The sequence below is a fragment of the Salvelinus fontinalis genome, chromosome 14, assembly GCF_029448725.1.
Source record: "Salvelinus fontinalis isolate EN_2023a chromosome 14, ASM2944872v1, whole genome shotgun sequence".
Classification (NCBI taxonomy): domain Eukaryota; kingdom Metazoa; phylum Chordata; class Actinopteri; order Salmoniformes; family Salmonidae; genus Salvelinus; species Salvelinus fontinalis.
Window position 1 is genome coordinate 34497250 of NC_074678.1, and position 13034 is coordinate 34510283.

At 45.6% G+C, this 13034-nt stretch overlaps 1 protein-coding gene across 2 annotated transcripts in view; it reads left to right on the forward strand.

The window, feature by feature from the left end:
- The window catches only part of LOC129810716 (protein unc-13 homolog A-like), a 30426-nt gene extending 17416 nt beyond the window's left edge, over positions 1-13010 (forward strand). Inside the window, exons 14-24 of one of the 2 annotated variants that reach the window (XM_055861503.1) lie at positions 408-482; positions 610-829; positions 4172-4399; positions 4979-5120; positions 5315-5484; positions 6315-6430; positions 7797-7960; positions 8161-8314; positions 8461-8529; positions 12155-12244; positions 12480-13008. In XM_055861503.1, coding sequence (XP_055717478.1) covers positions 408-482; positions 610-829; positions 4172-4399; positions 4979-5120; positions 5315-5484; positions 6315-6430; positions 7797-7960; positions 8161-8314; positions 8461-8529; positions 12155-12244; positions 12480-12719 — 1668 coding nt within the window. In that variant the 3' untranslated portion in view covers positions 12720-13008. Of the gene's footprint in view, positions 1-407; positions 483-609; positions 830-4171; positions 4400-4978; positions 5121-5314; positions 5485-6314; positions 6431-7796; positions 7961-8160; positions 8315-8460; positions 8530-12154; positions 12245-12479 lie in introns of both variants that reach the window. The other variant, XM_055861504.1, reaches the window with a different exon arrangement.
- Positions 13011-13034: the final 24 nt, after the last annotated feature.

Genomic DNA, 13034 nt, shown 5'->3' on the forward strand with positions numbered 1-13034 from the left:
CTGCTTCTTCCTTCCTCCATCTGTACTGCTAAAGGCTATGGTGAGTAACACTGGGTTCCAAATGAAAAGGGAACGTTGAAGCACTTTCATTTCAGATACCTATGACCCCTTGTTTCTTATATAAACACTTGGGGAGAATACAGCTGGACTGCATTATGCCCTATTGGCTTAGATGCGTACTGAGATGTATTCTGATCCAAACTATGTTGAAAGATATTAAAGTATGTATCAAGAGAAATATGCTTTTCTCTTTGAGTAAAATCGAATCGTTGTTACTTTGTTTTAAAAGCCCTTTTGAATGTATTTCAATCACAGTATGTACTGAACTACTATATTTAAAACGTATCTCTTCTTTCATTGTCATCCACTCCATCCTTAATTTGACTCCCCTTCCTGGTCTACCTCAGTCCCTGGCTCAGAACTCCAGGAAGGCAGGGATTACATCAGCCATGGCGTCCAGCACTCTCAATAACGAGGAACTGGTGCGTTTCTTTCTTTTCTCTATTCGCACTATATGCAGATAGTTTTTCTCTCTCTCCATGTACTCATATATTCCACTAAGTCTCTGACTAGAACTTCTCTCTCTTCTTCTGTTTCCTTCTCTTGTAGAAGAGTCATGTGTACAAGAAGACCCTACAGGCTCTGATCTACCCCATCTCCTGCACCACGCCCCATAACTTTGAGGTGTGGACGGCCACCACGCCCACCTACTGCTACGAGTGTGAGGGGCTGCTGTGGGGCATCGCCCGCCAGGGCATGAGGTGCACCGAGTGTGGGGTCAAATGTCACGATAAGTGCCAGGACCTGCTCAACGCTGACTGCCTGCAAAGTAAGTAGAGCCATGTTGATGTTGCTCAGTGAGTTATAAAGTTTTCTTCAGTTGGTGCTAAAACATAATATAGCGGTGAAACATGAAAAATAAAGTTGGGAAAAAATTGTTTCGAGGTTTGTAGTAACTAGCAACACCAAACGTGTGAGGTTACTTCTGTAATGGACCTTACCGACCGCTGCTTTGGATAAGAGTGTTATTAACTAAAAGGCTCCTTTGACTGTTATACTTCAGACTCTGCCCTCCATTCTCCTACATCTCTCATCCCACTCTGCTTGTCCTCATCCCTCTTATTCTCTCATCCCACTCTGCTTGTCCTCATCTCTCTTATTCTCTCATCCCACTCTGCTTGTCCTCATCCCTCTTATTCTCTCATCCCACTCTGCTTGTCCTCATCTCTCTTATTCTCTCATCCCACTCTGCTTGTCCTCATCCCTCTTATTCTCTCATCCCACTCTGCTTGTCCTCATCCCTCTTATTCTCTCATCCCACTCTGCTTGTCCTCATCCCTCTTATTCTCTCATCCCACTCTGCTTGTCCTCATCTCTCTTATTCTCTCATCCCACTCTGCTTGTCCTCATCCCTCTTATTCTCTCATCCCACTCTGCTTGTCCTCATCCCTCTTATTCTCTCATCCCACTCTGCTTGTCCTCATCCCTCTTATTCTCTCATCCCACTCTGCTTGTCCTCATCCCTCTTATTCTCTCATCCCACTCTGCTTGTCCTCATCTCTCTTATTCTCTCATCCCACTCTGCTTGTCCTCATCCCTCTTATTCTCTCATCCCACTCTGCTTGTCCTCCTCCCTCTTATTCTCTCATCCCACTCTGCTTGTCCTCATCTCTCTTATTCTCTCATCCCACTCTGCTTGTCCTCATCCCTCTTATTCTCTCATCCCACTCTGCTTGTCCTCATCCCTCTTATTCTCTCCTCCCACTCTGCTTGTCCTCCTACCTCTTATTCTCTCATCCCACTCTGCTTGTCCTCATCTCTCTTATTCTCTCATCCCACTCTGCTTGTCCTCATCCCTCTTATTCTCTCATCCCACTCTGCTTGTCCTCATCCCTCTTATTCTCTCCTCCCACTCTGCTTGTCCTCCTACCTCTTATTCTCTCATCCCACTCTGCTTGTCCTCATCCCTCTTATTCTCTCATCCCACTCTGCTTGTCCTCATCCCTCTTATTCTCTCATCCCACTCTGCTTGTCCTCATCCCTCTTATTCTCTCATCCCACTCTGCTTGTCCTCCTCCCTCTTATTCTCTCATCCCACTCTGCTTGTCCTCATCCCTCTTATTCTCTCATCCCACTCTGCTTGTCCTCATCCCTCTTATTCTCTCATCCCACTCTGCTTGTCCTCATCCCTCTTATTCTCTCATCCCACTCTGCTTGTCCTCATCCCTCTTATTCTCTCCTCCCACTCTGCTTGTCCTCCTACCTCTTATTCTCTCATCCCACTCTGCTTGTCCTCATTCCTCTTATTCTCTCATCCCACTCTGCTTGTCCTCATCCCTCTTATTCTCTCATCCCACTCTGCTTGTCCTCATCCCTCTTATTCTCTCATCCCACTCTGCTTGTCCTCCTCCCTCTTATTCTCTCATCCCACTCTGCTTGTCCTCATCCCTCTTATTCTCTCATCCCACTCTGCTTGTCCTCCTCCCTCTTATTCTCTCATCCCACTCTGCTTGTCCTCCTCCCTCTTATTCTCTCATCCCACTCTGCTTGTCCTCATCCCTCTTATTCTCTCATCCCACTCTGCTTGTCCTCATCCCTCTTATTCTCTCATCCCACTCTGCTTGTCCTCCTCCCTCTTATTCTCTCATCCCACTCTGCTTGTCCTCCTCCCTCTTATTCTCTCATCCCACTCTGCTTGTCCTCATCCCTCTTATTCTCTCATCCCACTCTGCTTGTCCTCATCCCTCTTATTCTCTCATCCCACTCTCCTTGTCCTCATCCCTCATATTCTCTCATCCCACTCTGCTTGTCCTCATCCCTCTTATTCTCTCATCCCACTCTGCTTGTCCTCCTCCCTCTTATTCTCTCATCCCACTCTGCTTGTCCTCCTCCCTCTTATTCTCTCATCCCACTCTGCTTGTCCTCATCCCTCTTATTCTCTCATCCCACTCTGCTTGTCCTCATCCCTCTTATTCTCTCATCCCACTCTCCTTGTCCTCATCCCTTTTAGTCTCTCATCCCACTCTCCTTGTCCTCATCCCTCATATTCTCTCATCCCACTCTGCTTGTCCTCCTCCCTCTTATTCTCTCATCCCACTCTGTTTGTCCTCCTCTCTCTTAGTCTCTCATCCCACTCTCCTTGTCCTCATCCCTCTTATTCTCTCATCCCACTCTGCTTGTCCTCCTCCCTCTTATTCTCTCATCCCACTCTGCTTGTCCTCCTCTCTCTTATTCTCTCATCCCACTCTGCTTGTCCTCCTCCCTTTTAGTCTTTCATCCCACTCTCCTTGTCCTCCTCCCTCTTATTCTCTCATCCCACTCTGCTTGTCCTCCTCTCTCTTATTCTCTCATCCCACTCTCCTTGTCCTCATCCCTCTTATTCTCTCCTCCCTCTCTGCTTGTCCTCATCCCTCTTATTCTCTCATCCCACTCTCCTTGTCCTCCTCTCTCTTATTCTCTCATCCCACTCTCCTTGTCCTCATCCCTCTTATTCACTCATCCCACTCTGCTTGTCCTCCTCTCTCTTATTCTCTCATCCCACTCTCCTTGTCCTCATCCCTCTTATTCTCTCCTCCCTCTCTGCTTGTCCTCCTCTCTCTTATTCTCTCATCCCACTCTGCTTGTCCTCATCCTTCTTATTCTCTCCTCCCACTCTGCTGTCTCAGACACTCTCTATCTTGTTTGGTTTTTCTGGAAAGGAAATTAAAAGCCATTTGTCTTTCCTTGACATCCTCTCCACCTTTCCAACTCTTCATGGACGTTTCACAGGTCTGCAGATACTGCCAGAGTACTCATCCATAAATCATACTGCGTACTCTGTGTCACAGTGTTCTGATGATGGGGCACATTTGCTCTTATAGATCAAATTAAGATTTATTTGAACTGCATTTAAAATTGCAACGTACTTTACAGCAAAGCAAATTTTAAAAAATGCAGGAGAAGAAGTTAAAAAAACGACAGAAGTCAATAAAAGAGATGAATAAAAGAACAATAAAACTAAAATAACAGTAAAGTCTGTTTTTATAGATGCCATGGTACATTCATCCAATGTTTATCCCATTCAACACAATGAAAACTGTTCATGACCTCCATGCAGCATCACAAAAACCTTCTACTTTCTAATGTAACTCAATAAATAAAATCTGACCTTCATCGCTCTTGTCTACCTCAGGGGCAGCGGAGAAGAGTTCTAAGCATGGGGCGGAGGACAGAACCCAGAACATCATCATGGTTCTGAAGGACAGGATGAAGATCCGGGAGAGGAACAAGCCGGAGATCTTTGAGCTGATCCAGGAGGTGTTTGCCATGGTCAAAGCCACTCACGTCACCTACATGAAGCAGATCAAACAGAGCGTGCTAGACGGCACCTCCAAGTGGTCGGCCAAGATCAGCATCACAGGTGAGAGAGAGAGGGGGAAGATACCAGGGAATCAGCGTTGGAGTGCTGGTCTAGGATCAGGTCCGCGCTGTCTGAATCAGAATCACAAAAATGATCTTATTCATTAGGATGTAAAAAGATAAACAAGCAGAGTCCTATTCTGAGATGCTTTGTAAATAGCATGAGTCCAGAACCATCCATTTGTAAAGCTCTGGCAGATGCCATTGGGAGTCTGACTCCATCACGAGTCCCGGCACACATCATCCGCCTCTGTCTCCTCTTGTTTGTTTGCGTTCCAGTTCTATTTGTTGTAAAGGTCATACTGTGCTGTAGACCGTTGAGCCACTGTCTGACACAAAGGAGACGGATTAGATAAATCCCTTGAACGGCCATATGAGGAGGGATTAGAGATATCCGTCTGTAGGTAGGAAAGGCAAATAATCTGAATAGGTCAATGGGAGTATGTGGGATGGCGAACTCTCTCCACTTAGCCTCGTAAACTAGACTGACCACTGTGCAGTGGTCAGTCTGTTTAAACAAGCTATGCTCCAGCCAGACTGACCACCTGATGCTGTCGCCTGTCCCCTCCCCCCTCCGCAGTGCTGTGTGCCCAGGGCCTTCAGGCCAAGGATAAAACTGGCACGAGTGACCCTTATGTCACGGTCCAGGTGGGCAAAACCAAGAAGAGGACCAAGACTATCTACGGCAACCTCAACCCTGTCTGGGAGGAGAACTTCCACTTGTGAGTACTATAAGAGAGAGAAAGTACTGGACTGAAATAACATTGAAGGTTGTGTATTTACAGGTTATGAATGGGTCACAATTAATGCAAATGTCCAACTCTGAACCCATGTGAATAGATGGGATTGGTGGGTCCCTCAAGCAGGAAATGACATAGTGGCGTCTTCCTGTTTCTCTCTCTCTTTCTCCCTGTAGTGAGTGCCACAACTCCTCGGACCGGATCAAGGTGCGGGTGTGGGACGAGGATGATGACATCAAGTCTCGGGTGAAACAGAAGTTCAAGAGGGAGTCAGATGACTTCCTGGGTCAGACCATCATTGAGGTCCGCACGCTGAGCGGAGAGATGGACGTCTGGTACAACCTGGGTCAGTAGGGGAAAGACCTGGGTCAGTAGGGGAAAGACCTGGGTCAGTAGGGGAAAGACCTGGGTCAGTAGGGGAAAGACCTGGGTCAGTAGGGGAAAGACCTGGGTCAGTAGGGGAAAGACCTGGGTCAGTAGGGGAAAGACCTGGGTCAGCAGGGGAAAGACCTGGGTCAGCTGGGGAAAGACCTGGGTCAGCAGGGGAAAGACCTGGGTCAGTAGGGGAAAGACCTGGGTCAGTAGGGGAAAGACCTGGGTCAGTAGGGGAAAGACCTGGGTCAGTAGGGGAAAGACCTGGGTCAGTAGGGGAAAGACCTGGGTCAGCAGGGGAAAGACCTGGGTCAGCAGGGGAAAGACCTGGGTCAGCAGGGGAAAGACCTGGGTCAGTAGGGGAAAGACCTGGGTCAGCTGGGGAAAGACCTGGGTCAGTAGGGGAATGACCTGGGTCAGTAGGGGAAAGACCTGGGTCAGTAGGGGAAAGACCTGGGTCAGTAGGGGAAAGACCTGGGTCAGTAGGGGAAAGACCTGGGGAAACATTCATTTTGTTGAAGTTCTACTTGTAATTCTAATACTATGTGTCAATTAATCCCATAAGGCATCGGTTGCCAACTGGCGATTTAACATGAAAATAAAATGTCATTAATTAATGAATTCATTCTAAGCTAATAAACCAAATCATTGAGTCCATAAAATGACTTTCTAGGTATCCATTAGATGAGGCACATTTGGTGACTAATTTGGGTGAAAGGTTGAGGTCTTTAATAAAGATAGTTGTTGTTATGTTGACTGTAATATGTGTTGACTGAGACTCTTGTCTTTTGTCCCTCTCTGCAGACAAGCGTACAGACAAGTCAGCCGTGTCTGGTGCCATCAGGATGCACATCAATGTGGAGATCAAAGGAGAGGAAACAGTCGCTCCATATCATGTCCAATACACCTGTCTGCACGAGGTAAGCTGTGTGTCTGTGTCTGTGTGTGTGTGTGTGTGTGTGTGTGTGTGTGTGTGTGTGTGTGTGTGTGTCTGTGTCTGTGTCTGTGTCTGTGTGTGTGTGTGTGTGTGTGTCTGTCTGTGTCTATCTGTGTCTATCTGTGTCTGTGTCTGTGTCTGTGTCTGTGTGTGTGTGTGTGTGTGTATCTGTGTCTATCTGTGTCTATCTGTGTCTATCTGTGTCTATCTGTGTCTGTGTCTGTGTCTGTGTCTGTGTCTGTGTCTGTCTGTGTGTGTGTCTGTGTGTGTGTGCGTGTGTGCTCATGCCTTCAGGTGGCAAGTGAGATTAATGAGCCCAGTCATCTTGTTTCATTTAGCTGACTGATGTAGCAGTTGTTCATTGAAGTGGCCGTTACAGATGAATCAGAAGTTAATATCCCATAAAAGTTTCACCGTCTGCATTGCTCAATCAAGATTAAGACCACATCAGATATAAAATACCACATATATTATTTCTCCCTCTGACCTTCTTCAAATATGGAATTATCATAGTTATTAGTTACCATAGTTGTTCTAAATGAGCATTGCCCTATATCAGAGCTCTCCAAGTTTTGTGAGCCCAATAGTTTTTTCGTTTTTTTCCCCTTAATCTTTTTTATATTTTATTGTTGGACATAAAAGACTGTAAAATAAACCAGCAAATCAGCTGCAAGTGATTTTAATTTTGGAAATCTGTTCCGAAGTATTCCCACACATAAATGTGTGATCGTATACAAGGTTTGAAATTATTATGTTTTAGTCAAATATTATATCTGTTTGGGCTTCTTGCGGTCAATTTGCAGTAGCTACAAGTAATATTGAATTGCACTGTAAATAGATGATCTGTAGCAAATTCTCTTAATTTACACAATGGCTTAACACACATTGTAATGGTGAGTCGTCACACTGCATGATTCTGATCCTTCTGTACTCTCGAAGCCAAAATAGACAAACACCATTTTGCAAATGAACTGCAATTTTTAAAGGCAGCAGTTGACAAGGTCTTTTTAATTTGTTTAAATTTGCATTAAGAATTTGAACATGAAATCAACTGATCCCTTTCTAATGAAAGTCGTGTGATGAATGGCGGCCCAGGCCTGAATGAATAATTAATTGAACAACCCTCTGATCACCGAGCTGTCAGTCAGTTATAGAGTGTGACGTGCTCTGCTCTGCTCTCCTGCTCAGACATACTCACACTGAGATCGTAATGACATCTCCCTGTATTCAGCCTCAGCCACTTCAACTCATTGAAATCATAGTCTGGTTTGAATAACCCATGCATTTCTCTTCCTCGCTCTCTCTCCCTCTCTCCCTCTCTCCCTCTCTCCCTCTCTCCCTCTCCCCAGAACCTCTTCCACTTTGTCACAGATGTGCAGAGCTCTGGCGTTGTGAAGATTCCTGATGCTAAAGGGGATGACGCGTGGAAGGTGTACTTTGATGAGACTCCTCAGGAGATAGTGGATGAGTTTGCCATGCGCTACGGAGTGGAATCCATCTACCAGGCTATGACGTGAGCTCAAATGTACTCACCCTGTCACTTAGCAATAGTATACACATTGCCAGATTGTAATGTATTGAGAGAACACATGGGGTACGGTTGTGTTTAGGATGATATTGGGGTATAACGTCACAAGGGAATGCATGGGCCTTATAGGAGTCAGCTCCATATATACCACAGTGATCATATTTGCCGTGTGTGTTCTCCCACAGTCACTTTGCCTGCCTGTCGTCTAAGTACATGTGCCCGGGGGTTCCCGCGGTAATGAGTACCCTGCTGGCCAACATCAATGCCTACTACGCCCACACCACCCAGGCCACAAACAATGTGTCGGCCTCCGACCGCTTCGCCGCATCCAACTTCGGGGTGAGTCGCCCCAAATTAATGAGGGGTGGATGGAGACAAAAAATATAATGCAATGCCTCAACTCAGTGTTAAAGGTGAGCCAATGGATATGCTAGCTGTTAGGCTAATGTGTTGTGGTGTGTTTTAAACCCCTTTTTTTCTTACAGAAAGAACGATTTGTGAAGCTCCTGGACCAACTCCACAACTCTCTGAGGATTGACCTGTCCATGTACCGGGTACTGCTGTTGACTTTCACTCTTCTATTTGTCTCTGTCTGGTTTTCTATCTGTGTCCTTACCTACCTTTATTTCCCTCTTTCTCATTCAATCTATCTCTCTCTCTCTCTGTCGTTCTCTCTATCTCTGTGTGTGATGTGAGAAAGGAGGCTGATGTGTTAATTGGGCTGGCAGCTCCTCATACACACAGGGTCAGTGAGGTGAAGAGCTGAGGGTTTTAATCTAGTCTGGAGTCAGTGGAAGAGACTGAGACTGCTGCTTCTGCACTACAGCATTGGCCAGTTTATACAACATTGTCTGCACACACACACATACATACACACGCACGCACGCACGCACGCACGCACGCACGCACGCACACACACACACACACACACACATAAACACACACACACCACAGTGTGGATATACAGTTGAGTCGGATGTTTACATACACTTAGTTTGGAGTCATTAAAACTTGTTTTTCAACCACTCCACAAATGTCTTGTTAACAAACTATAGTTTTGGCAAGTCAGTTAGGACATCTACTTTGTGCATGACACAAGTCATTTTTACATCAATTGTTTACAAACAGATTATTTCACTTATTATTCACTGAATCACATTTCCAGTGGGTCAGAAGTTTAAATACACTAAGTTGACTGTGCCTTTAAACAGCTTGGAAAATTCCAGAAAATGATGTCATGGCTTTAGTAGCTTCTGATAGGCTAATTGAAATAATTTGATTCAATTGGAGGTGTACCTGTGGATGTATTTCAAGGCCTACCTTCAAGCTCAGTGCTTCTTTGCTTGACATCATGGGAAAATCAAAAGAAATAAGGCAAGACCTCAAAAAAAAAATGTAGACCTCCGCAAGTCTGGTTCATCATTGGCAGCAATTACCTTGGGAGTACCACGTTCATCTGTACAAACACGCAAGCATAAACACCATGGGACCATGTAGCCACCCTACCGCTCAGGAAGGAGACACCTTCTGTCTCCTAGAAATGAACATACTTTGGTGCGAAAGTGCAAATCAATCCCAGAAAAACAGCAAAGGACCTTGTGAAGATGCTGGAGGAAAAAGATACAAAAGTATCTATATCCACAGTAAAATTAGTCCTATATCGACATAACCTGAAAGGCCGCTCAGCAAGGAAGAAGCCACTGCTCAAAACCGCCATAAAAAAAACAGACTAGGGTTTGCAACTGCACATGAGGACAAAGATTGTACTTTTTGGAGAAATGTTCTCTGGTCTGATGAAACAAAATAGAACTGTCTGGCCATAATGACCATCGTTATGTTTGGAGGAAAAATGGGGAGGCTTGCAAGCCAAAGAACCACATCCCAACCGTGAAGCACGGGGGTTGCAGCATCACGTTGTGGGGGTGCTTTGCTGCAGGAGGGACTGGTGCACTTCACAAAATAGGTGGCATCATGAGGGAGGAAAATTATGTAAATATATTGAAGCAAAATCTCAAGACATCAGTCAGGAAGTTAAAGCTTGGTCGCAAATGGGTCTTCCAAATGGACAATGACCCCAAGCATACTTCCAAAGTTGTGGCAAAATGGCTTAAGGACAACAAAGTCAAGGTATTGGAGTGGCCATCACAAAGCCCTGACCTCAATCCCATAGAAAATTTGTGGGCAGAACTGAAAAAGCGTGTGCGAGCAAGGAGGCCTACAAACCTGACTCAGTTATACCAGCTTTGTCAGGAGGAATGGGACAAAATTCACCCAACTTATTGTGGGAAGCTTGTGGAAGGCTACCCGAAACGTTTGACCCAAGTTAAATAATTTAAAGGCAATGCTACCAAATACTAATTGAGTGTATGTAAACTTCTGACCCACTGGGAATGTGATGAAAGGAATAAAAGCTGAATTAAATAATTCTCTCTACTATTATTCTGACATTTCACATTCTTAAAATAAAGTGGTGATCCTAAGACAGGGAATTTTTACTAGGATTAAATGTCAGGAATTGTGAAAAACTGAGTTTAAATGTATTTGGCTAAGGTGTATGGTAACTTCTGACTTCAACTGTATGTGTGTTTGTGTGTGTGTGTCTTCACTGACACTTTCAACCTCTCCCTGTCCGAGTCTGTAATACCAACATGTTTAAGCAGTGCCTGTTCCCAAGTACACTAAGGTAACCTGCTTAAATGACTACCGACCCGTAGCACTCATGTCTGTAGCCATGAAGTGCTTTGAAAGGCTGGTCATGGCTCACATCAACACCATTATCCCAGAAACCCTAGACCTACTTCAATTTGCATACCGCCCCAACAGATACACAGATGATCCAATCTCTATTGCACTCCACACTGCCCTTTCCCACCTGGACAAAAGGAGCACCTATGTGAGAATGTTATTCATTGACTACAGCTCAGCGTTCAACACCATAGTGCCATCAAAGCTCATCAATAAGCTAAGGACCCTGGGACTAAACACCTCCCTCTGCAGCTGGATCTTGGACTTCCTGATGGGCCGCCCCCACATGGTAAGGGTAGGTAACAACACATCTGCCACTCTGATCATCAACTCAGGGGCCCCTCAGGGGTGCGTGCTCAGGCCCCTCCTGTACTCCCTGTTCACTCATGACTGCACGGCCAGGTACAACGCCTGCGCCTGATCATCAACAACGATGAAACAGCCTATAGGGAGGAGGTCAGAAACCTGGCCGTGTGGTGCCAGGACCACAACCTCTCCCTCAATGGGATCAAGACAAAGGAGATGAGTGTGGACTACAGGAAAAAGAGGACCGAGCACACCCCCATTCTCATTGACGGGGCTGTAGTTGAGCAGGTTGAGAGCTTCAAGTTCCTTGGTGTCCACATCACCAACAAACTAACATGGTCCAAGCACACCATGACAGTCGTGAAGAAGGCACGACAAAACCTATTCCCCCTCAGGAGACTGAAAAGATTTGGCATTGGTCCTCAGATCCTCAAAAGGTTCTACAGCTGCACCATCGAGAGCATCCTGACTGGTTGCATCACTGTCTGGTATGGCAACAGCTCAGCCTCCGACTGCAAGCACTACAGAGGGTAGTGCGAACGGCCCAGTACATCACTGGGGCCAAGCTTCCTGCCATCCAGGGCCTCTATACCAGGCGGTGTCAGAGGAAGGCCCTAAAAATTGTCAAAGACGCCAGCCACCCTAGTCATAGACTATTCTCTCTGCTACCGCACGGCAAACGGTACTGGAGCGCCAAGTCTAGGTCCAAGAGGCTTCTAAACAGCTTCCACTCCCAAGCCATAAGACTCCTGAACATCTAATCAAATGTCTACCAAGACTATTTGCATTGCCCCCCTCTTTTACACTGCTCCTACTCTCTGTTGTTATCATCTATGCATAGTCACTTTAATAACTCTACCTTCATGTACATATTACCTCAATTAACCGGTGCCCCCGCACATTGACTCTGTACTGGTACCCCCCTGTATATATAGTCTCGTAATTGCTATTTTACTGCTGCTACTACTTTTATTTCTTATCCGTATTTTTTAAATCTGCATTGTTGGTTAGGGGCTCGTAAATAAGCATCTCACTGTAAGGTCTGTTGTGTAACCTGTTGTATTTGGCGCATGTGACTAATAAAATGTGATTTTTGATCTGATTTGCTCTATTCTCTGTGTGTAACAGAATAACTTCCCAGCCAGCAGTTCTGAGAGGCTGCAGGACCTCAAGTCTACTGTGGACCTGCTCACCAGCATCACATTCTTCAGGATGAAGGTAACTCTCTCTTTACATCTTCCTCAGCTTGGATCGCCTCTGCTTTGCTCTGGTCAGTACTCATATTCTTTACTCTGTTGGTACCAAATGTTTTTATTCTTGTTTACACTGTACAGTATCGCTACACTACGTGCTCTTATCAGACATCCATCTTCACTGAGTTCCTTTGACTGAGTGTGGTTGTCTGGGGCTTTCCTAGTCTGAGGATCCTCTCTCTGTCTGTGACTGTCCTCAGGTCCAGGAGCTACAGAGTCCCCCCAGAGCCAGTCAGGTTGTGAAGGACTGTGTCAAGGCCTGTCTCAACTCCACCTATGAATACATCTTCAATAACTGTCACGAGCTCTACAGCCGGGAGTACCAGACAGATCCGGTAGGCTGTGTGTGCGCGTGTGTGTGTGTGTGCACGTGTGTGTGTGTGTGTGTCCATCTCATTAACACCTCAGGCTGGTCTCCATCAAGCCTGTACAGGATTTAGATAGGAATTTACAAGCCTTGTTTTTGCCTCATTAAAGTGGCGCGATTCATTCAGACTCCTTTCATGAATTTCAAAAGCACATTTTTCCTTTGAATAAAACCTTCCATCCTGAGGGTCCCATATTTTGTTGAAATCTTTGCTAGATAATTCTTCAGTTTGAACCCCTGCGGTGGTAGGAATACTTTTTTCTGACTGTCAGCTCTTTCCAAAGGACTAAACCGTGTACATGTGGTTTGATGGGTTCATCAGCTCATTAGAGTTGAGCGGTAGCAATGAGAGAGATAATGGACAAACTATTGAGCAAAATAGAGGAGA